Source organism: Ursus americanus, chromosome 7 (assembly GCF_024610735.1).
Source record: "Ursus americanus isolate L20-20 chromosome 7, mUrsAme1.1.p, whole genome shotgun sequence".
Lineage (NCBI taxonomy): Eukaryota > Metazoa > Chordata > Mammalia > Carnivora > Ursidae > Ursus > Ursus americanus.
In genome coordinates, this window is record NC_142133.1 from 48,302,446 (window position 1) to 48,328,509 (window position 26,064).

Consider the following 26,064-nt stretch of genomic DNA (forward strand, 5'->3'; position numbering starts at 1 on the left):
AGAATCAGTTTCATTTGAAAGTATGGTAAATGTTAGTAATTACTAAATCTGGTAGACAGACCTATGAAGGTTCATTATATTATTTTTACTTTTATATACAACTGAATTTTTTCTAAATAAAAAGTTTGGGGTTTTTAAGACAAAAAAATTGCTTAAAGAAGGCTAGCATAGGGGCGCCTGGGTGGCACAGCGGTTAAACGTCTGCCTTCAGCTCAGGGCGTGATCCCGGCGTTGTGGGATCGAGCCCCACATCAGGCTCCTCCGCTATGAGCCTGCTTCTTCCTCTCCCACTCCCCCTGCTTGTGTTCCCTCTCTCGCTGGCTGTCTCTATCTCTGTCGAATAAATAAATAAAATCTTTAAAAAAAAAAAAGAAACCTAATCTTAAAAAAATAAAGCAAGGGATGATTCCAGATATAATACTAAAATGGCAAAATGGTGAACTGAAGAAAGCAAGCCTAATTTATCACATATCAGATGATTAAAAAAGGGAAAATATATTTGGCACATAAAACAAAAACAGGTGATTTTGAGCAAAAGAAGCATAAGCTAGAGATGAACAAATGGAACCTACGAACCACCTGTGGTACCTGTGCAACAAAGATAAAAGGAGAAAGGTGATGATGAGAAAATACCACACCATGAATGGGAGACTGAGGTTCACCTGAAGACACAGGGGGTATGAAGAGAGGGATATGAAGAGAAAAAGAGGCAGGGAGGGAACATGCATGAGTTAACGGGGGGGGGGGGGGGCACATGAGAGCATAGATAACAGTAAACCACTTCACAGTGGCCCATAGGCTCAAAGTCTTCTTCAGGTCTATTCACCATACTTTGATTCCTCCATTCCCTCCTCTTTCTTTCTTTCTTGTTTTGTTTTGGCTCTTCAGTTGTAGGAGTTCCATATATATTTTGGGTATTAACGCCTTATCAGACATACGGTTTGCAAATAGTCTCTCCTATTTCACAGGGTGCCTTTTTGCTTTGTTAGTTGTTTCTTTTGCTGTAAAAAGCTTTTCAGTTTGATGTAATTCCACTTGTTAATTCTGTGTTGTTGTTGTTTTTTAAGATTTTATATTTGAGAGAGAGTGAGTGAGAGAGCATGAGCAGGGGGAGCGGCAGAGGAAGAAGCAGACTCCCCGCTGAGCAAGGGAGCCTGGGATCATGACCTGAGCTAAAGGCAGTCACCCAGGTGCCCTTGGTGCTTTGATTATTGATAAGAATTACAAACGCACACATTTTAAAAGTAAAGCTTGGGAGAAAACTAAGAGGTGATAGACAAAATCCTTGTAATTTTCACATTGCCCAAAATGAAAGATAAGAACCGGGCCAAAAAAAAAAAAAAAGGAGCATGATGAAACAGCAGACATCATTGTCTTAAATGTACAACTTACTTCAAGGCATCTACATAATAAAAGGGCAAAAGTGAAAAATTAAAAAAAATATGAATTAAAAAACTGATCTTGATTTGCTGTAGTAGAGAATTCAGGAAAAATTAGGAAGTGGGAAAAAGTATAGAAATATTTCACTTATTTAGAAGTCTTCATTCAACATTCCCAATTATTTGTAACCATGGCCAAGAACTCAGAAGAACACAAAAAAACCCCAAAAACAAAATCCAAGTAGCCAAACTAAAGCCCTGCACCTATGCTCTTCTGTCCCTTCTACTCTTAACAAAATTCCAACAAACCTGCCTCCTCAAGAGTAGGCAGAACCAAAGCATGAGAAGGGAAATAGGCCACTCAAGACAGACAAGCAGAAATAAGACATGGGAGAAACAAAAAACAAAAACCTACATAAACAGCTGCCATAAGATTTTAAAACAAACATCTCTCAGGCCAGCAAAAAGCTACATATCCGGGGCGCCTGGGTGGCACAGCGGTTAAGCGTCTGCCTTCAGCTCAGGGCGTGATCCCGGCGTTGTGGGATCGAGCCCCACATCAGGCTCCTCCGCTATGAGCCTGCTTCTTCCTCTCCCACTTCCCCTGCTTGTGTTCCCTCTCTCGCTGGCTGTGTCTATCTCTATCAAATAAATAAATAAAATCTTTAAAAAAAAAAAAAAAAGCTACATATCCCCTACCTCCAGAGATATCACTATACTGCCCAGTACAATAAATGATGCTCCCCGGGCCTTGTTTAAGACGGCAAAATACATTTTTAGGTATCTAATATCTTTTTCTAAAATTGTCAAAAAGTTTAACATAAACTCGAAACTTAAAAGGAATTTGCTTCAGTTAGCTGGAAACCAGCCATGTATAGAACATTCCGCCCCCCACCAATGTCAGATAAGGGGGCTTCTCGAGAGAGTCCAGAGGCTGGTAATAAACCAGAGCAGAGGCCATTTTGACCTGCACAAATACATTTATGAGTTAAACAATGAAAAGACTCTCAGGGAAGTTACCAAAACATAAACAATTTATGTTCCACAGAATACAAAGAATCTTTGCACAAACCCTAATAAACACAAATGGATTAAGTACAAGTATTATTCACAATTTTCTCCAACTGCACAGTAAGAACAGCCTTTGTTACCCAGGTAAAAGAAGTTTAAACGGAAAGAATACAAATGATGAAATAAAGGTGGTACATAGACAAATGCCACTAAAGAAACCAAACTAGCTGATGGATGAGAAACGTGTGCTGATAGCTGAAGAAGACAGCAACCGATGGAGATGACCCAAAGTGCTTAAGAAGCCGTCTGGTTTACATACACTCAATCTTAACTTGTTCTTGCTTTTCCTGTTGTGCAAGGCGAGCTGCAACTTCTTCGGGCGGCCGCTCCCGTACAGAAGTTGAGGATGCTTCCTCTTGCAGCAAAAGTAAATAAGAGGAAATCAAATTTCAGCACAAAATTTCAATAGCTCAGAGGGATAAAAACACCATCGTTTGTACTTGCCAGCTCTATCAACTGAAGACATTTTTGTCATTAGGATTCTAAAACCACATCATCAGTCAATGATTCCAACATGAAGAAATAAGGGATCAGCTCTTAAACCCCTTGCTTTCAGAGATTTATTCAGACTCTGAAATTTAAAAAAATTCCCTAAGCAAGTCTGCAAATAAAACCTGTGTAAGTGGGTACTTGCATACTGTCTAGAGGTCGCCTAGGCATTCAATAGTTCTGCTGAGCAAGTCGTTTATAAAGCCACAAACATAAATAACTACCTGAAGCTGCAGGCTTAGGCTGCCCTTCGCCAATTCCAGGGTGCTCGGTTTTTACAGACTCCTCATGCTGAACCGCAGGGGCTGGGACTGACGGTGTATCACCTGCCGCAGAAATAATTTGAGCTGCCTCTGTAGGTCCTACAAACATATGTTACTCATGGTATTTAGAGTTTCCCGGGTGCACACAGAAGCACAGTTATCGACTACAGCTAGCACCCACTTCACATCTGACTCCTGGCAGACACAAACGCGTGGTTCTGCCACTACTCAAACACGCAGAGAGACTATGGCCCTGTCCCACACCCACGCAAGATGGACAATGGTGGGAAATGCACAAGAGAAAGGAGTCTCGTCAGCACCCACTTGCATTTTAAGCACCACCATTCTCAGGTAGTCGTTCTGGTAACAGTACTAAATGGTATTAAATCTTAATGTATGAGAAGTGGGCATAACATTTACCTAACATGGAAAAGTAGTAACAAAGGAAAAGGGGCCTGTAATGAAGAAGGTAGACAAGTAACTGAAAGATATGTTTTAACTGCTTTGAACAGTGTAGAGATGAAAGACGACGTGTAAGCAAGAACAGTATGACAGTTTTAAACATAAAAGAGGAAAGGAAGGCTGAAGAAAACCAAGAGCTTATAAAGAAGTGCTGGAAAAGAAAATGAGTAATTCTAGAGGTAAGATAGAGGAGAAAAAAAGAACAACATAATAGAGCAAAAAACTTACACTGAAGTCCCATTTAAGAGATGAAGCTGGATTACTGCAAGGCCTATTAACTGGTCTCCCTGCTCTTCTCTTGGTCCCTTTACCTACTCTCCGCAAGAGCCACTGATTTTATTAAAATAAAAGTCAGATATTGATCCCTTGGCTCAGAACCCTCCTAACACCTTCCTACCCCATTCAGAATATGAAGCTTATTAACATTATAAATGCTTGTAGGCCACACACAGGCTTCCTGCTTCCTCGTGACCTCATTTTCTACTGTTCTTCTTCCACCCCAGCTCCATGTGCTCCTTACTAGTTAAATATACCAAGCCTTAGCACTAGCTAATCCCTCTGCTTGGGATGCTTTTCTCCCCACCAGCCTTTTATACATGCCTTAATCCCTCACTGCTTTCTAGTCTTTGCTCAAATGACATCTTCCAGGTGAGACTTTCCTTACCCACTCCATTTTAAATTGCAATATTCCCCCCAACACATCCTATACACTTTACATATATTTATACATGATCTTCCTACCCTTATCCCACTAAGAAATATTTGCAGAGTTTGTGTTTGTTTGTACGATTTTGTTCACTGCTACAGCCCCAGTGCCTAGAAGAATGTTTGGCACATAGTAGACAATCAGTGAATATCTGCTGAAACAAAGTCTAGAGGTTTAATCAAGGACAGAAGTGACTAAGGAGAAACACAGAAGCTGAAATGTTTACTGAGTAGGTTAGAGTTAGATAAGTGCCATAAATTGGGATAGAATTACTGGCAAACCATGAATGGGGAAAAAAATTCCCCAGACCACAGCTAGATCACTAAGAGGCGAGGAGAAAGGCTAGGAGTCAGAGGGGAAAAATACAAAGAAAAAGTGTTAGTGGTAAGACAATTCTTGTCATTATCCTCACTCAGTAGCTATTCACAATAAAGTCCAATTCCATATCCCACTCAACTCCTGAAATGAGTGTCAAATGATAGGTGTAAACACTCCTTCCCTGGTGAGAACTAGGGACCAGAAGAGTGCTTCATGGGGTAGCAGCCCCCTCTTGACCCTGGATACAAATACATTACAACAATTCATTTACCTACAATTTTTTAAGAGCTAATTCTAAGTATAGGTACCTGTTGTTGAAGCTGGAGTGTCTCCCTTCTGTTTTTGGAGTTGTGAGGCAGGCTGTTTAGATTCTTTCATTACCTCTGATACACTAGAGATTTTTAGTGGACCAGACTGAATCTTGGAAATAAAAAACATGTAACATTTCAGATATAATACTGGTTTTTTTTTTTTAAAGGCAGCATACAGTAACTTGTATTATTTCAAAAGTCAAGTATATCAGGCTTTTCATATAAAGTTAACACTTCACAATATTATCTATCTTATTAAACCACAGTAAGGTAAGAGAAGTCTTCATTTTAGAAAAATGCATCCCAGAAACTTTGTGACTGGCCCAATTTTCATAGTAACAAAGGCTTCTCTTAGAGCAACTCATAAATAATAAAGTAGATGATGCAGAGCCTTCCCTTTAAACACCATTTTTTTTAAATATATACAACACCAAAAAGACCATTTCCATTTGCTTTCTAAATCAAGTTTTGTTGCCTTGTGTATACATTCAGTTAGAAACAAATAATTTTCAGAGGCTCCGAGTAAAACCGAATGTTAGTTTTTTTTCTTTAATCACCCAGATTCATGCAACTGCACACTAAAAAACACAATCCTACTGTAACGCCTGAGTTTCTTTTTCTCAGTTGCCATCTGCTTCCAAAGTTTAAGACCCTGTTCATTAACAGGACTGCCATATGATGTGCTGGCAAAAATTACTGAGTAACAGAAACATTTTCATTCACCACCTGTGATGTCCCTTTTTTTTTTTTTGCAAGAACTTGGCAATGTGATTCAGATATCTCAAAGACTACTCAAATATAATAGAAATAGTTCTGAACTTTGTCACTACCAGAAATTAGAAAGACGTGCATTTTCTTTTAGTAAAATTTTATCATTTAAATCATGAAATATATGCTCACTATTAACAAGCAAAATAATATCAAGACATATTAATGGTTTTATTTTGCCTCTTGACTGCTCTTCTTCCCTTCCGGCACTTGCAGGTAGCCACTGCCAATAGTCTGAAATCTATCCTTCCACCCCTGAGCGTAAGCTCAGGTATATATACATATACAATTTTTCATTTTTTTTTTAAAGATTTTTTATTTATTTATTCGACAGAGATAGAGACAGCCGGCGAGAGAGGGAACACAAGCAGGGGGAGTGGGAGAGGAAGAAGCAGGCTCATAGTGGAGGAACCTGATGTGGGGCTCGATCCCAGATCGCCGGGATCACGCCCTGAGCCGAAGGCAGACGCTTAACCGCTGTGCCACCCAGGCGCCCCAATTTTTCATTTTTTTAAACAAACCAAAATAGGGTTATATTATACAAATTACCATGTAACTCAGTTCTTGGTTTTGTTTTCATTTAATAATCTACCATGGACATTCTCTCCCAGGTTAAGAAATTATTTTTAGTTGCATAGCATCCAAATTTAATTGCATAACTTAATGAATCTGCAAACCCTACAATTTTATCAATCATTCTATTTTTGGACATTCAAGCTGTTTCCTGCTTTTTTTTGTCATTAAACATCCTTGTCCAGGGCACCTGGGTGGCTCAGTCGGTTAAGCATCTGCCTTCAGCTCAGGTCATGGTCTCAGGGTCATGGGCTCAAGCCCTCCATTGAGCTCCTTGCTCAGTGGGGAGCCTGCTTCTCCCTCTGCCTGCCGCTCCCCCTACTTGTTGTGTGTGCTCTCTCTCACTCTCTGACAAATAAATAAATAAAATCTTACAAAAAAAAAAAAATCCGGGGTGCTTGGGTGGCTCAGTCATTAAGCATCTGCCTTTGGCTCAGGTCATGATCCCAGGGTCCTGGGATGGAGCCCCGCATCGGGCTCCCTGCTCAGTGGGAAGCCTGCTTCTCCCTCTCCCACTCCCCCTGCTTGTGTTCCCTCTCTCTGTGTCTCTGTCAAATAAATAAAATCTTTAAAAAAAAAAAAAAAATCCTTGTCCATGTAACTGAAAAGCACTGTAGTGTGGTATCTATAGGACAGTTTGCCAAAAGAGGAAGTGCCGGGTCAAAGAGATTATATATTTTTAGCAGCTATTAACAGATCGGCTTTCACATAAGGTTCTAGCAACTCATACTCTCACAAGAAATGTGCGTGTATGTGTGTCTGTGTATAAATAAGACCTACTTTCCTAGACAAAGTTGTTCTATTCCTCTAATTTCTAATCCTGTGCCAAAACCTTATTGTTCTATTAAAGTAGGATTATGACAAAGTCAATGACCTGGAAAAGCAAGTGTCCCCTGACCCCTCCCCAACTCAGCACTGTTTTGAAATGTTCTTGGCTAGTTTAGTACATTATTTATCCTTTCATGTGAATTTTAAAATCTCATCTGATTCTTCAACCTCTAAAAAAATCCATTAGAATTCTTATTAGGTATATGTGTATATGGTGTGTGTATGTGTGTGTACACAAATGTCATTTCTGTCAAATACATACAAATTTAAGGGAAATTTGAGAGAAATGCATATATTTGAGAAAAATGACATTTTTAGGATATTAAATCCTATCCAGAAACATAATATTTGTCTCCATTTAGGCAGGTCTTAGTCCATGTCCATCAAAAAGATCTTAAGTTTGTCTTCTCTCAATATTTATTATCTATGCATAAATAATCATTTGACACCAAAAGGATTATCATGAAATAAAATGCATCGTTTCTAAAACCAACAAGCTGGTAACAATGCACAAGAGCAGAGAATGAATAAATGGTAAAAATTTAAAAATAAAAACACTAACTCCTACTGTAATTCAGAGGTGAGAAAATACACTTTGGTGGATGTAGTGGAGGATGTAGGTCTTGAAGAGAACATTAGTAGGCAAAAGCAAGGAAGCCACTCTGGGTACGCGCCCACCGAGGGAAAAGTCGTGCAAGTGGAAGCGATCTCTGCTTAGCTCTCTGCTTTCACACAGGCCCTCGAAACACTGTCTGGTATGTAAAAATCACTCGATCGACATTTGCTGAATAAATGAATGGAAAGCACAAGGCTTATTTGTAAGGTAAACTGGCATGAAGTTAAGGATTTATGTGCAGGACCATTCAAAGATAAGGCTGGAAAGGTAAATAAAAGCCAGATTGCCAAGTGTGTTAAATGTCAACCTAAAAACCAGCAAAAACCATAAACTACAGAATAAAGGAACAAATGGCTACCTCCTAGGTTAACTTTTAACTACTCCTGGCTTTACTCTCCTTATTTAGAACATGAAACAATGTCTACAGTCTCTCTAGTTTGTACATTCTGCAGTCTTCTTTCAATTGATTATAAATATATAAAAGTTACTGATAAGTGATATCATGAAAATACAAAAATGTGATAGCACTTATTTCAGAAGATTCTCTGGTACTGATATGAGGAAGGCCTAGATTATGGTAGGAGGAGAGATCTCAGGGGTGGAGACTGGGAGGAAAGTCTTGGGGGGCAGGAAAAAACAGGTCTAGTTTGGATATGAAGTGATAAAGGTCAGAAATGGGATGACAGTTATAATCCAAGAAAAAGATAAATATCAGAGATTAAACAAGATATGATAGCTAACAAAATATAGGTAACTATGAAGATGAACCTAAGAATTCTAACCTACCTATGTGACAGCATGGTACTATCTGTTAACACAAAAAAGCAAAAAGGAAGAGTGTAACTTCTGAAATAGTGCAATATGGACCTGCCAGGTAATCCAAGTGGAAATGTTCAGCAGGATAGCTAAAGTGGAATGAGAAGAGGCCATGACTCTCAAAGAGAGTTAAACAAGTAATCTACAAAGAATGACACCTGAAGTCATGTCAAGCAAGAACAGAACACTACTCTCAACTGTCCAGCCTTACTCTATGCTCCTAGAATTGCTCTCAGCGATTTCTCTTGGGTCATGTTGGTTAAAACAGACCCAAGATTTTAGAATTAATCACAGAATTCTGTTCCTTGACTACTGAAGCTGCAAAACTGTCTCTCTTGGCCAGCACAGAGATTTTAAAGTTCATATGGAAGAATAAACGATGTGGAAGACTATTTCGAAAAAGCATGACAGGGTCAGGGGAAGATATCAGAGGACACTTGCTTTTCCAAGTATTAACGCTGTTACAGCACTGACCTCTAGACTGTGCGAGATAATAAAGAACATAAGTCCACCCAATTTCTAAGTACTGATCAGCCATATCTAGCCTCACAACATAAAGAAATACCAAAGACCAAATCAGCAAAAATCCATGATCTCTTTTGTAAACTTTTTTTCAAGAGGTTGTTTGAATGAACAATTATTTCAGATGTTTAAAAAATTTTTCAGCCCAGGGCGCCTGGGTGGCTCAGTTGTTAAGCGTCTGCCTTAGGCCCACGGCATGATCCCAGGGTCCTGGGATCGAGCCCCTTATCAGGCTCCCTCCTCCACTGGGAGCCTACTTCTTCCTCTCTCACTCCCCCTGCTTGTGTTCCCTCTCTCACTGGCTGTCTCTCTGTCAAATAAATAAAATCTTTAAGAAAAAAAAATTTAAGCCCAGGGGGGAAGGAGAAGGTTCAAACTTTGAATATGTACAAAGTTCCAGAAATACCAGAAGGTATTCCTGTCAACCAAGCAGTAAATAGCTGAAAATTCTGTGACTCCTTGTTTTGTGGTCTAAAAAGAGCCACAACTAACTATAACCCCTTGGGTTCTGTGTCATGACCATCCTATGTTTATGTTTTTAGTATTGGAAGTCAGAGCTCAATAGCTGCAGCAGTGTAGGCTGTCACAGCCCACCCTCTGTCCACAGGACCACCACAGTTACCTCTGCCCAAGAGGCCTCTCCCATTTACCCTCATGGGCCACACAAAAGTGGGTACTAAATGAGAACATTTAACTCGGAAGGGATAAAAATCCAACTCTACAAATTAATGTTAAAGGAAACTAGTAAACACACATCTGGCAAGTTCTACTGAATTGTAAGATATTTTCAAGATGAAAACAACCTGCTTTTACAAGTATTCCGTAAGATAAACTGAAATATTGTTTAAAACTCTTACCGGCTTCTTTGGCAATGGAACAGGATAAGGTGGGGAACCAAGAACCATCTCAAAGAGTTTGTCTGAGTAAGGTATGGTTTTCTCTACACTTTCCCGGAAATGGGAATCCCATTTGGCATACAGGATAGTGCCACCGATACCTCCACCAACAAACAAAAGGCCAGCTCCAGCAATTTTGCCAGGGGACAACCTAAGTGAAAGAAACAGGAAACACATTTTTATTTCTTGGCTCTCCCATACCTACTTCTTAGACCAATTTAAGAGTCTCAGAGACCCCTAACCTCTACCCGTCTACTGCTGATTCAGATCACAGCAGCCAAGTTTATTACTACAGCTGCATATTACCTTTCCTTGATTTGTTTTAAAACATGTCTACAACAGAAAGTAACATTTACTTATGGGTAACTATATTTTTTAAGTACAGTAATATCTAGAATAGGAAGAATGAAGTATCTACCCTGTAACAGTTAAAATTCAAGATGTTAAAAAAAAAATTCAAGATGTTCACAATCATGAGATTTTCTCTGAATCCAAAAAAAGAAATATCACTAACTTTTAAAGCTCCTCTCCCCTTAATAAAACATTTCTATAAATAAACCCTTTACAAAAGAAAGACAATACAAAAATACAAATATCAGGGAAAACAAATACTTTTAAAATTACAATATGCTGAGCTCTGGATATAAATCTATTAGTCACAGAATGGAAGACAGCACATGGGGGAGGGAGGCTGTCTACCTTGGATGCCATCCAACTACAAAAGAATCAAAAGGAGCATCAAAACAAATTTTCACCTACAAATAAATAATGCTCCAAATATTACAGCAAAGCTCCAGTGTATGTACCCCTTAACAAAAAAGATTTTAAGCAGTTATTCCCATATTCATGGGAACAGATACACACACATCTCTTTACACACAGTTAAAAGCTCGTTTACAGGGAGACGCACCACATACCTAGAACCACCTGAAGTTGAGTATCTACGGCATGGTCGTAATGGACGGAGGACAAATTTCCCACAGAGACAACTCTAGAGAGGAAGGAGAAAACATCACAACCAATGGAGAAGGAATCTGGAAAGTTTTTAGGGCGGTAACTTAGATGTAGTATTTTTATTACACATGTCTTTGTTAAACAAAAAATTATTTTATTTTCAGAAATCAATTTACCATGAAACATTCTTATAGACCCTTAACAACAGTACCCCAAGGCTCATATAAGATTATTTTTAAGATTAAAAAAATGATTATCAGATTATGATCAATTAGCACTTTTAAGTGTTATACACACTACATTATTTCTTGGATACAATTGGAATTTGCCATATGCTTTCTTAATTGGCAAGAAAAAATAAAATAAAATATCTGTTTTTACTTAGTAAGCTTAATTTAGACATCTGAAAAATCACCCACAGAGAACACTGCGTTGTAGGATGTATATGAATCCACTCGGGAGAGATCCAGTCTTAGTTTAATTTATCTAGAAAACCAAATTTCCCATCTGTAAGATAATTATGGGGCCAGTCATTTCCTAGAGGCAGTCATTTAAATCTAAAGTTCATCTTAGCGGGCACTTGGGTGGCGCAGTCAGTTAAGTGGCTGCATTCAGCTCAGGTCATGATCTCAGGGTCCTGGGATAAAATCTTTTTAAAAAAGTAATAAAAGCTCATCTTGATTTGCCTTAAACTAAAAGTCAAAAAAAAATTTTTTTAAGATTTTGTTTATTTATTTGAAAGAGAGAGAGAGAGCATGAGTAGAGGGGAGGAGGCAGAGGAAGGAGCAGAGCCCTGCTGAGCAGAGAGCCTGATGCAGGGCTCTATCCTAGGGTCCTGAGATCATGACCTGAGCTGAAAGCAAGACACTTAACGACTGAGCCACCCAGGCGCCCCAAAAGTCAAAAATTTTAAGAAAATTGTAATATTATAAATGCTCAAGTAAATACTTCCAAGAAACTAGTCTATCTTTACTCAGAAGCAAATGATCAAACACTTCAAAATTTGTTTTAATCAAAGTAAAGCACATAAATACAAATGTTTCTTACGATATGTGAATCCCTGAAATAAAACAAGTGAACACCTATCAAAATACTATTGGGGAAGCTTTTGATAAACTTAAAATCATTCATAGCAATCAATCTGAAATTTCAAATTTATTACCATCACTATCATGTTTCTTTATACCAAGTAGAAAATCAAACTGCAACAAGGCAAGGGAGAAAAACGCATTCTCTGGGTTCCTTGATGAAACTGCATTCACAGAATATCAGAAAAACACAACTGCCTTTTAGAAATATCTTAAATTCAGAGAAACTAGATCATATAATTAAAGGCCACATAAAATTACTCTAGAATTACAGTTGCAATTTATGCTCTAAGCCTAAAGGTAAACCTTAATATCTTAACACATTTAGGAAAAAAGCATAAGACAACAAGCTAGATGTTTTAGGGAAAAAAGCATAAGACAACAAGCCAGATGTTTTACAGTATGTAAAGAAGCTACAGTTGGTATTTTAAAAGCATTTTGATTATTATCTTACGTGTAGAATTCTCAACATCTTTCAACTGCATTTAACAGAAAAGCACGTTTTCCGACTGTTCTGTGAAGTGGGTTATATGACATTTTAAACAGAACTGCATCATTTTTATATGTCAACAACTCCATTTTGTTGATTTAGAAAAGAAGTATTAGGAAACCATTAAAGTTGTATTTAAGATTCTATACTTTCAAAGGTACAAAGTATTCAAGTCAAAAATTAAGACACTGTTCACGGTGGATAATCAGCTAACTGGAATATCAAGCAGCAAACTAACAGCGGAAAACTGAGTCTGGGAAGTACAAAACCAAATTAACGCTACAACTCAAGAATACCTTATTTTATGTCAGTATTTATTTTTTAACCTGTTTTTTTTCCATCTTCTGCTTTCTCTTATCTTCACCCTCTTCCTTCTCTTGACAGAATATATCTGATGTGACCGTAAGTTTATAGTTCCCAGTATTAAGAAAATTAAAACATAAAATTTAAAAATCAAAATTCAAAAGATTTAGTTGCATATAGTGGTCTCCCTCACAACTTTGTCCCCTAACCACTCAGATCCCTTCTCCATAAGCAACTAATGCTGTATCAGTTTCTTATATATCCAGAGATATTTTGTGAGAGAATTCCCAAAACACCCCCTTAACACAAATACCATAATATACACCCAGTTCTGAACTGAAGTCCATTCAACAATATGTATTTGTGATCCTTCTATATCAGTAAGTGAACTCTTCCTAGTGGGTTTTACGGAGATTCATTATTCCACTGTATGGATGTTATTTCATGTACTTAACCAGCCCCCTTTTGATGGACAGGGGGCTTATTCTACATTTTTGTTATAATAAATAACGCTGCCTGGGAAATATATATCATTTTGGGTCAATTCTTACAGTAAAATTTGCAATGTTGACAAATATTGCCAAAGTAGCCAAAATGTCTTCTAGTAATAAGAGAGTATGTTCTCTCACAGCCTGCCGAACACACACATTTAGTGCAGTTTTAATCACAATTTCCTTTATTATGACTGAGTATCTTTTCGTGTATTTACGATGTTATTTCCTTTTGTATGAATGATCAGAGCATATCCTTTGACCCACTTTTATTATCTTTTTATTTTTATTATTGCTGTTCACATGAACTTTTTTCCTAAAATAAAATAAAGGTATGCCTAGGTGGCTCAGTCGGTTAAGCGTCTGCCTTCGGCTCAGGTCATGATCCCAGGGTCCTGGGATCGAGTCCCACATTCCACATCGGGCTCCTTGCTCAGCAGGGAGCCTGCTTCTCCCTCTGCCTGCCGCTGCCCCTGGTTGTGCCCCACCTCGGTAATTAATAAAATAAAACTGTTTAATGAATGCCCTAAAACAAATAATACATTATATGTTAATAATAATAAAAAAAGAATAAAAATAAAAGCCAAATTCCACTGGGGGGGAGGAAACTGTTTAGTTAATGTTGCCCTACACCCAGTTTCACTTTTTTTTTTTTGAGTATAGGTGACACACAATGTTACATTAGTTTCACGTATACCTAGCAATTCAAAAACTCTGTCATGCTATGCTCACTCCAAGTGCAGCTACAATCTGTCACCATACAACACTATTACAATATCAATGACTATATTCCCCATACTGTACCTTTTATTCCTGTGACTTAATCATTCCATAACTGGAAGTCTGTACCACCTCCCACTCCCCTTCACCCATTTTGCCCTTCCCCCTCCTCCTTTTAGTTCATTGTCTGTATTATAGGTCTGACTCTACTGTTTATTCATTTGTTTTTTAGATTCCACACACAAGTGAAATCATATGGTATTTGTCTTTCTCTGTTTTGACCACTTTTAATTAAGACTGATCTTCATATTCTTTTCTCTTTATATACGAAGAGAAATTAGCCATGTGTCTGCTAATTGCAAATGTTTTCATTCAGTTTGTGATCTGCTTTTTATCTTTGTTCATGCAAAAAATTACTTTTATGTAGTCAAAACTGTCAAACTTATATGGCTTCTGGGTTTTCTCAAATTCTTAGAAAGCCACCCTCAGATTATAAAATAATTCTTCCAGGACGCCTAGGTGGCGCAGTCGTTAAGCTTCTGCCTTCGGCTCAGGGCGTGATCCCGGCATTATGGGATGGAGCCCCACATCAGGCTCCTCCGCTGGGAGCCTGCTTCTTCCTCTCCCACTCCCCCTGCCTGTGTGCCCTCTCTCGCTGGCTGTCTCTGTCAAATAAATAAAATCTTTAAAAAAATAAAATAAAATAAAAAAATAAAATAAAAATAAAATAATTCTTCCATATGTCTTCTACTATTATAGTTTCATTTTTTTAAGATATAAATCTTTGAAATTAGTGTAAGGTACAGATTCAACTTTATTTTTTTCCAAAATCTATTCAGTTGTCCCTAAATCATAGACTGAATAATTTTTCCAATGACTTGAAATGCCACCTTTAAAATACACCAAAAGCCTCGCTGCATTTAGATTTCCTACTTTGTTCCACTGATCTACACTAATACTACAGTGTTTTAACCACTGCATCTTAGAATTAGCTTTTAATCTGGTAGAGCTTGTCCTCTCTTTGAGTACTATTATTTTTCAAAATTTTTCTGGCTATTCTTTTTTTTTTCCCCACTGAAAGCTAAGCTAGCAAAATGTTTTCAATTAAACAACACACCATCAATTATAATATGCACTCTGGGGGCACCTGGGTGGCTCAGTCAGTTAAGCATCTGCCTTAGGCTAGGGTCATGATCTCAGAGTCCTGGGATAGAGCCCCGAGTCAGGCTCCCTGCTCAATGGGGAGTCTGCTTCTTCCTTTCCCTCTGCCCTTCTCCCACCCCCCTCATGCTCAATCTTGTGCTCCCTCAAATAAATAAAATCTAAAAAAAAAAAAAAAAAAAAAAAGATGAACCCTGATTTAAGAAGTGATAAAATGTGAAAAAAAAATGAAAGTATCTTTCATGGCCAAAAACTGAGAGCAGTAAAGTTTCCCACTTCTGTATGAGAAAAAAGTAGAAATGAGGATTATATCATGACTCAAATTTACAGGATTTTTATTTAAACCAGTGGCTCTTGATTTTTAAAAATTTAAGTATCCTATTCATTAGCCTACTCTCACATTCCATGTAGCATTTAATACCCTAAGTTTTAAAAGTCAGAAAATTTATGGATTTTTATGGTTTTATCACCCAAGTATGAGTCCCTAGACACCATACTGTACTTCTACCTAAAAAAAAAAAAAAAAGAAAAAGAAAAAGATATCTTCTAAGTCTCTTTTATTCTATAGGTTTTCCCTCTAATAATTAATTTGTTGAAGAACCTGGGTTGCTTGGCCTGTAGAATTTTCCACAGACTGGATTTTGTCCAAGGAATATAACACAATCCTGCCTTCTGTATTTCCTGCAAACCAGAGGTAGAAGAACCTCAAACTCAGGTTTATTCTCTGGCAAAACTTGAGGTGGTGTTGTGTTCTCTCATTAGAAGGCACATGATTTCTGGTTACCTCTCTTTTTATGATATTATCAATAGCACTGATGTACAATGTCTAGACCCATTAATTTATTGGAAGTTGTAGAAGGTGGTAATTCTATTATTTTTCATTTATTATTTGACATATCTTAGAAAGAGATGTTTCCCCTCACCTACAATTTGGTTACCCAAAGTACAGTTCATACAGGAAAAGCAGGATAAATGCTTCTTTTTATCCTTTTATCCACTTATCCTCTGATAATGGCCTATTGTGGATTTTTTCATTTATTGTGACAAATTGTATTTTCTTTTTTTTTTTTAAGATTTTATTTTTATTTATTTGACAGAGATAGAGACAGCCAGCGAGAGAGGGAACACAAGCAGGGGGAGTGGGAGAGGAAGAAGCAGGCTCATAGTGGAGGAGCCTGATGTGGGGCTCGATCCCATAATGTCGGGATCACGCCCTGAGCCGAAGGCAGACGCCTAACCGCTGTACCACCCAGGCGCCCCCAAATTGTATTTTCTAAAAACTGTTACATTTCCTATCCCACCTGGTTTTCCAGAACCTTGCCATTTTCCCCAGAACCTTGCAACTTCATGAGACCTCAAGAACCTCCTAACAGAGTCCAGAAATCCTGAGACCCAAGAGATGTTTATGTAATGTATATAAATGTTTTCATTTATATAATTTTTACCTATACAATAAATGTTATTTATTACTATAAGATAATAAGTAATGATGCTGTTATGTAATACCAAAGAGTCTGGGGTGATCTGTTAAATAGCTATAACCAAACAGATATCTGTACCTAGAAGTAAGGGGTTGCTGCAATAAAACATAAAGCACATGGGGTGGAAGGTGAAAGTTGGAAGGGCCTTGAAGAGACTCGCAGAAGCCTTATGGCTCCACAGACAGTGTTGGTAAGGGCTTAAGAAAAGTGAGAAAAATGTTTTTGGAAACCTGGAGGAAAAAAGGGATCCTTGTTAGGTAGTGTCAAAAGCCTGTCAAAACCATCACCTGAGGTAAGTCATGGCAAACAGAAAACTAGAAGCTGTACCTAATGAACTGATGGATTTAGCTAAGAGAGAGTTCCAAGCAGAAGGCGCCAAGTGCCAACTAGCTTCTTTGAGCCGAGTATAATGGTAAAAATGAGCTTCAAAACAAACAAACCAAAAGACCTGTCTAGTTTTCAAGCACAATTTAAAAGGAATATTAAGGAGTCAGGACTTTACAGGCTAAAAAATAAAACTTTTTCTCATTCTCAGCCTCTCCAGTTGGCAAAAACCCTTTAAGACCTCAAAGTTCTGAGGTGCTCCTCACAGAATCTTTTCACACAGAGACAAGGCCCCTTGGGGATCCTAAGAGTGTACTTCCCATAGTCTTTTTGTTAAACAGGGCTACCGAGAATCTTAAGGGCTTTACTTTATAGCAGCCTCGCAGGGAGTAGAAAACAGTAAAAGGCTTACCTTGATATTCATAGGTGTGGCTTTTTTTGTCTAATGAAGAAAACCCCAATAAAACCCACAGGAAACCCAAGTTAAGATAACTATATTTTTTGAAAAAGGAAGGATAATTCAAGGGATGAAACCAAGAGCCCAGAGTAGAACCAAGAGTTATGAAGAATCATTACCAACCAGTACAAATTAAGAAATTAGCAACATGTACCCAACGAGATTTTACATGTTATGAACAGTGACTGCTATGTGCTGTCTTGTTTCCTGCCTTTTGAATGGGAGTGCCTAGAATGCCTGTCACACGGTACATGTGGAGAGATAACTTGTCTCTTTAGTTCACAGGTGATTAGACTAAAAGGAAATGTGCTTATGGAGCCATACCCCAAGGACCACATATGCATCCAAGACATCCTATCTGCAAAGACACCACATGCAGGTGTTCTAGCTAACAGTCCCCGCTGAGGTGTCAGCTGCAGCCAGTATCAACTGCCAGACACGAAAGTGAGGTGACTCTACCCCTAGCCACTGTCTAACTACAACCTCATGAGGGACACTGAGCAAAAACTGCCCAGCTGAGCCCAGGCAAACCCCAAACCTGAACAAGGCAGCAATAAGTTATTATTCTACCCCAAGCTCAAGGTGGCTTACATAGCGATAGCTAACCAAAACAGTATCTTCATGAACTCATGAATTTAAACACTTTTGAAAAAAAATCGTCCCATCTTTGGCCAATAGACTCCACTTCAAATTTAAAATGTCTCATTTTATATTATTTTAATTTTACATATATATAAAAAATATAAATATTATACATACATATATAGATATATAAAAATCTAACTTGTCTCTATATTTCAGGCCATCTGCAAATACCTGGTGTCAAGGTTTTTTCCCCCTATCTGTAGTAAAATTCACTTATAAAAATCAACCATTTATATATATATATATATATATATAAAACATAAAAATCAACCATTTATATATATATATATATATAAATGGTTGATTTTTATAAGTGAATTTTATATATATATATATATATTTTTTTTTTTTTTTAAAGACTTTGACAGAGAAAGAGAGAACAAGCAGGAGGAGCGGCAGGCAGAGGAAGGAGAAGCAGGATCCCCACTGACCAGGGAGCCCAATGTGGGGCTCCATGTGGGGCTCCATCCTAGGACGCCATGATCATAACCTGAGCCAAAGGCAAACGCTTAACCGACTGAGCCACACAGACGCCCCAAATTCAACCATTTTAAAGTGTACAGTTCAGTGACATTAGTACATCCACAGCGCTGTACAACTATCACCACTATTTAGTTCCAAAACATCTGCATCACTCCAAAAGGAAATTCCTGTACCACTGACCTCTCCCCTGCCCCTGTAAACACCATCTACTTTCTGGCTCTACAGATATTTGGTACAAACGGAATCATACAATATGTGGCCTTTTGAGCCTGGCTTCTTTCACTTGGTATAATGTTTTCAAGATTCATCCATGTTGTAGCATGCATCATATATGTATCATGTATTTTCCTTTGGAGGCTGACAGGAATATTTCATCTATGGATATACCATATTTTGTTTATCCAGACATCAGGTGATGGACATGCGGGTTGTCTCCATCTTTTGGCTACTGTAACTAGTGCTATATTCCTCTGCGAGTTTCTGTTTCAACACCTGTTTTCAATTTTGGGGGAGTGGAACTGCAGGGTCATATAGTAATTCTATGTTTAACTTTGCACCATTTTACATTCCCACCAGCAATGTATGATGGTACCATTTTCTTCACATCCTCACTAACACCTGTTATTTTCTGTTTTTATTATAGGCTTCCTAGTGAGTATAAAGTGGCTATTTCATTGTGGTTCTGATTTGCATTTCCCTAATGCCAATGGATGTTTGTTATCTTTTCATGTGTTTCTGATCATTTATATTTCTTCTTTGGGTAAATGTCTATTCAAGTGCTTTGCCCATGTTTTATTAGGGCTGTCTTTTTTGTTGTTGAGCTGCAGGAGTTCTTTACATATTCTGGATGCTAGATCCTTATCAGGTATATAGTTTGAAAATATTTTCTCCCATTCTTTTCACTCACCTTCAGTGACCTCTGATCAACAAAAATTTTAAAATTTTGATGAAACCCAATTTATCTTTTCTTTTAGAGTCCTATCTAAGAAACCAGTTCCAAGTCTAAGTTGGCGTCTACAGCTCTCTTTCTTAAACACCAAGCTAATCTCTTTATATAAACGAAATATCCTACTTTAACACACGTCTTAGTTCTGGAATTCCTTTTTATTAATAATAACCTTTCATGTGGAAAAAACTATACTGTTTCAAAGCAATCTGCCTTGACATATAACCTCGTAACAAATGTTATAAGGTTAGCAGTACTGTTTCTAACCTATAGAGACATGGTTTTTAAAAACAAAAACAGAGGGGTGCCTGGGTGGCTCAGTCAGTTAAGCATCTGCCTTCGGCTCAGGTCATGATCCTGGGGTCCTCGGATCTAGCCCCATGACAGTCTCCCTACCGGGCAGGGAGTGTGCTTGTCCCTCTCCCTATGCCTCTGCCCCTCTCCCCACTTGTGCTCTTGCTCACACTCTCTCACTCGCAAATGAAATCTTTTAAAAAAATTAATTAAATTAAATTAAAATAAAAACAAAAAAGATGAAACCTACAATTCCCACATTAAGTTCTTGCACAAACCATCTATTCCTTAGCTCCAAACTAAGGTAAACATACAAAAAGAAACCAAATTCTAGCATTAGAATTAGAACCTAGGAACAAGAGACTATAATAAATTATCCCCTCACATGAACCTCATCTGGAGGTTCCAGGTTTCCCCTATAGATTTTGCCAGTTGCTATAACCGACAATGTTTTAGTGGGTTTTGTCATAAGGACTCCTCCCAAACAAAAGACACCCAGAAGGTAATGCCCAGTTCTACATCTGAAATGCAGATTGGTATATGACAACTTAACTTTTTCCACAGCTAACTTAAAATATTTTATAAGAATAATGAAATAAGGGCCGCCCGGGTGGCTCAGTCAGTTAAGCATCTGCCTTCGGCTCAGGTCATAATCTCAGGGTCCTGGGACCAAGTCCCACATCAGGCTCCATGCTTAGTGGGGCGTCTGCCTATCCTCTCCCTCTGCCCCTCCCCGCTGCTTGTGTGTGTGTGTGTGTGTGTGTGTGTGTATGCGTGCACGCGCACACATGCGTGTTCTTTCTCAAATAAATAAAATCTTTAAAAAAGAATCATGAACTAAGGTTAAAAATATATCACACAGGGGCACCTGGGTAGCGCAGTCGTTAAAGCGTCTGCCTTCGGCTCAGGGCGTGATCCCGGCATACCGGGATCGAGTCCCACATCGGGCTCCTCCGCTATGAGCCTGCTTCTTCCTCTCCCACTCCCCCTGCTTGTGTTCCCTCTCTCGCTGGCTGTCTCTCTGTCAAATAAATAAAATCTTTAAAAAATATATATATATATATATATATCACACAAAAAAATCCAGGAAGTTTGGGACTGAAGCAGTATTAGTATAGACACATTCTGTATCTTAGAAAAAACATCCTTCAGTTACAACAAGGAAATGGCAGATATTAAATATAGCAAAAGAAGGAACTTAATACGTCTTAGTTTTCCCTGCATGTATGTGTGAATATATATTACTCATATATTCCCACTTGCATGTCTTAAGTTATGATGGAAATTTATTCCAAAATGGTTTGAAAGCCACTGGCCTACAGAAACGAAAATAAGGAGTAATTAAAAAATGATTCTAGCATGGGTAAAAGCAAAGAGCAAGCTGCATGACATACTAAAGCACTTTCTACCATGTATGCTTGGCAGACATTACTGAATAACATACTGCTTTACAATCCTAATGGAAAAAAAAAAAAAAGAATTGCAGAGGATGACAACTAAAAATGTCCATGCACAAATTCAAACCTAAACTAGCCCTGCTTTCAAACTTTGGCCATAAACAAACTGGCTTTGTCAACCCTCAGGAACAATGCTTCTTTCTCTTGTTTTTAAGTGATAAACAGTTAAGATTCTGCATATGCAAGTGACCACTACCAAATCTATAGCTTAGAAGAGGGCTGGGCTGAAAGCTCAGGCCCTCCAAACCCAATGCCCAACTCAAAAAAGATTGGGCCTGGTAATGCAGGCAGTACTGGGACTAAGAAGACAAATGGTGTTAAGTGTGGGAAATAAACTGAGGAAGAATTTGAGCTCTGAAGCACATTTCTGGAAAGAAAGAGGACAAAAAAGAGAACATTTCTGTTGAATACCTATACATAAGGAATTTAAGGATGATGAGTCCAGACAAAGAATTAGGCAGATGCCATTTGTGATGGTTAATTTTATGGCAACTTGGAGGGTGTTTCTGGAGGAGATTAACATTTGAATCAGTGAACAGTGAATAAAGCAGATTGCCTTCAACGATGTGGGTGACCCTCATCCACTCAGTTGAAGGCCTGACTAGAACAAAAAGATGAGCCTCCTCAAACAAGGGAGTAATCAGCAGACTGCTTTCATTCTGCAAATGCACATCAGCTCTCCAGGTCATCAGCCTTCAAACTAAAACCACACCACAGGCTCGCCTGGGTCTCTGCATATCAAGCCCCACAGCTCCACTGCAGACACTGGACTTGATAGCTTCCACAACTGCATAAGCCAATGCCATACAATAAATCCTTTTATCTATTACATACTCTATTGGTTCTGTTACTCAGAGGTTCTAAAACCTATAGGGCTTGGGGCACCTGAGTGGCTCAATGGGTAAGCATCCTACTCGTGATTTCAGTTCAGGTCACGATCTCAGGGTTGTGAGATCGGGATCCTGCTGGGCATGGAGACTGCTTAAGATTCTCTCTCTCCCTCTGCCCTTCCTTTCCCTCCCTCCCTCTCTGCCTCCCTCTCTAAAAAAAATAAATAAAATAAAATAAAATAAATAAAGTAAAATAAAATAAAATAAAATAAAATAATAAAATAAAACCTATGGGACTATAAGGGAGATCACATCCACTTACGGAGATTAAGAAAAATTAACAGAAAATCGTTTTTTAATTCAAACACATCACAAATATTTACTGAGCATCTATTAGGAGTCAGTTACTAAGATCAATACTAGAAATAGAGCAATAAAAAATATGGACACAGTCCCTTTGTGGAGCTTACATTTTAATGTGTGGCAAACCCACAACAAATATACATTATGTCAGGTAGTGGTGAGAGCTACAAAGTAAAAGTAGGGTAAGGGTAAGTTCAGAGTGATGCAAGGAAGAAGAGACTGGTCAAAGATCTATGTTACATAGGGGAGGCCTCTCTGAAGGGAAGAAGATATTTGAGAAAATATTAGAATGAAGTAAGTGAGCTAACCAAAGATGTGTGGGAAGACTTCAGGGCAAAAGAAACAGCAAATGAAAAGGCAATGAGATTAAAATAAAATAAAATAATAAAATAAAATAAAATAAAATAAAATAAAATAAAATAAAATAAAATAGAAAGACAAGGCAATGAGGTATGTGCTAGAGATACCAAAACAGAATGAGGCAGAGTAGAAAAATGAAACAGGCAAAGAGCACACCATGAAGGTCCTGGTGGGTGTGGTACAGAGTTTGTATTTTATTCTCAATGTGATGGGATGTCAATGAAGAGCATAATGCAATCTGTATGCTTTTAGAAAAGACTTTATTAACTACTATATAAAGAGCTGACTCTAAAAGGGCAATAGTAAAAGCAGGAAAACATTAAAGAAGATGAAGTTTGATGGAATGGAAAGAATTTTGACAAATAGAATATTCTGGATAAAGTTGACAAAATCAAACAAGGAAAAGAAAATTTGAGTACAAAGCTCAGAAGAAGCTAAAGAGTCATCTGCTTAGGGAATAAAGTTCTGAGAACTGATATAATCCCAAGTAATAGTATATAAAAAGATGGGACAATAATGAGGGATCACTAAACATCTATAAGAATTGCCAAAGTCCCTAACACTGACAACACCAAATGCTGATGAGGATGTGGAACAACAAGGACTCCGATTCATCACTGCTGAGAATGCAAAATGGTAGCCACTTTGAAAGACAGTTTGGAAGTTTCTCACAAAACTAAACAGCACAGCAATCATGCACCTAGGTATTTACCCAAAAGAGCTGAAAACTTATGTCCACACAAAAGCCTGCACATGAATGTTTAGAACAGCTTTATTCATAATTGCTACAACTTGGAAGCAACCAAGATATCCCTCAGTAGGTGAATGAATAAACTGTGGTACATCCAGACAATGGAATATTATTCAATGCTTAATAAAAATAAAAAAAAAAATAAACGAGATATCAAGCCATGAAGAGACACGGAAGAAAATGCACATTACTAAGTGAAAGCAGCCAACGTGAACAGGATACATATTGTAAGATTCCATCTAAATGATGTTTTGGAAAGGCGAAACTATGGAGATAATAAAAAGATCAGTGGTTGCAAGAAGGTGAGGAAAGAAAGAGACAAGTAGAGAACAGAGGATTTTTAAGGCAGTGAAAATATCAGGATACCATAATGACTGAAATATGTCATTGTACATTTGTCCGAACCCAGACAATGTACAACACCAAAAGTGAACCCCAATGTAAGCTATGGGCTTTGGGTGACTATGATATGCCCATTTAAGTTCACCATTGTAATAAATGTACCACTCTGGTGGGGGATGTTGGTAATGGGGGAAAGCTATGCATGTATGGGGGCAGGAGCTTAAATGGGACAACTCTGTACTTTCCCCTCAATTTTGCTGCAAAGCTAAAACTGCTCTTAAAAAATGTCTTTATTAAAACAAAAAGAGAGAAATGGGAAGAGAGGATAAATTTGGAGGTACAAGCAGATTCAACAAAGGAAAAGAGAGATAAGAGTAAAATGGGCCCCTAGATACTACATAAGAAAAGCCAAAATAGCAAAGTGTTTCACAAAGCAACAATATAAATGCTACAGAATGACTGAGGAGAATAAACCAATGGATTTTTCAACATCGCAATTTCGAGACCACAAGAAAATGTGGATGCAAGCTAGAAAAGGGTTCATATTTTAGTATTAAGCTTTAATCTGTTTTCTTCTAAATTCCTAATTGGGACCCAGTAAGTAGAAAGCATTTTAATAAAGACAAGGAAAAAGTAATTTTGGACTTTTTGGCAGACAAGAAGACACATCAGTGAAAAAAATGACAACCTGAGGGCAGACATAACAAGAGTGTGCCATGAAAGGAGGGCTCCAAAGACAAACCAACAGTTCTGCCCTGAAAGGCAGCTCTACTTTCCCCATTCTTCTATTCCTACTTGGGTACTACATTAGGAGGGATTCTAAGATGGCCCCCACAACCTCTGCCCCCTGTTCAGCCCATGATTAGAGTTGCAAGGCAAAAGGGATTTTGCAGGTGTAATTCAAGTAACTCATCAGTTGGCTCTGGTTTAATCAAAAGGGAGGTTTTCCAGGTGGGCCCAGCCTAATCTTAAAGCCCTTTACATGATGGTCTATAGATCAGAAACAGAAAAGAGAGACTTCTGAAGTCAGAGACAAGCTCCTGGTAGCCTGCAAGAAAGCAAACATCCAAGTTACTGAAATGCCTCTGAGCAAGACACTTTGAACAGCCTCTAAGAGAGTTAGGTGAGAGCAGACAAGAAAGCAGGGACTGAATTCTGCCAAAATGAACTTGGAAGAAGACTCTGAGCTCCAGATGAGAACCACAGCACCATCAACACCTAGACTGCAACCCTGTGTGGCACTAAGCAAAGAATCCAGACCATTCATAACTAGAAAGTGTAAGATAGTAAATGGGTGTTGTTTTAAGCTGCTAAATTTGTGACATTTGTTATGCATTAATAAAGAACTAATACAGACCCTACTTGCCTATAGAAGAGGCTGCTTCTATCCTGGCAACAAGAGGAGAGACAAGCAACCTTGAAGAAAAAAAAAAAAAAGCTATACTTTTTATGATTTCTCACTCACTATGACTAGGGATTTTGTTCAATTACTACTTGAGTCACAGTACCTGTTTTGCAATACATTTTTCCAACATATCAGTATTCTGAAAATTGTGCACAATGAAACAGGCTTACTTTATTTCCAATTTTAGAAAATTACTTTGATAATCATGCAGAAATAAAAATCACTGAGTGTCTAGGCTTCTTGGATGTCTGCCACAGTTGTCCCAGCACCTGGAGAGCTAGATCCCCCAAGCTAATCTCAGAAATGAGCACAAGGTCATGACTCCTGTCCTTCCTAAGTACCAAGAGTCTTTACTCCATAAACTACAATCTCCCATTTTTGTTTAGAGTAAGAATAGCTCAGGGGGGCTCTCCGCTACAAAAAAGAAGGTCCCTCCAGAATAATTACAGCCTTGACCCCCTATAATGCGGACTCTAACAGGCCGAACACCTCCTTATTAATTAAACATGCAACAAGCCAAAGCCAGGCATTTCCTGCTGGGAACTGTAGTTCTCCCCTCGACCTTCAACCACTGGCTGCGCGAAACCTATCACGAGCCCAACCGGCGACCCGAGCGCCAGGAGCCACGATTGGTCCCTGAATGGGGCAGCACGAGGCTGATTGGATAACACGTCCCCGAAGACGCGCCGACGGTCCTGCGC

At 38.3% G+C, this 26,064-nt stretch overlaps 1 protein-coding gene across 6 annotated transcripts in view; it reads right to left on the reverse strand.

Annotated features, from left to right (window-relative positions):
- Positions 1-26,064, reverse strand: part of IMMT (inner membrane mitochondrial protein) — a 41,215-nt gene that overhangs the window by 14,720 nt on the left and 431 nt on the right. The window contains exons 2-6 of one of the 6 annotated variants that reach the window (XM_045808861.2): positions 10,936-11,009; positions 9,980-10,169; positions 4,997-5,108; positions 3,164-3,265; positions 2,710-2,805 (exon numbers count right to left, since the gene is read on the reverse strand). In XM_045808861.2, the coding sequence (XP_045664817.2) occupies positions 2,710-2,805; positions 3,164-3,265; positions 4,997-5,108; positions 9,980-10,169; positions 10,936-11,009 (574 nt within the window). Of the gene's footprint in view, positions 1-2,701; positions 2,806-3,163; positions 3,302-4,996; positions 5,109-9,979; positions 10,170-10,935; positions 11,010-26,064 lie in introns of those variants that run through there. The other 5 variants (XM_045808859.2, XM_087863645.1, XM_087863643.1 and 2 more) reach the window with 5 other exon arrangements.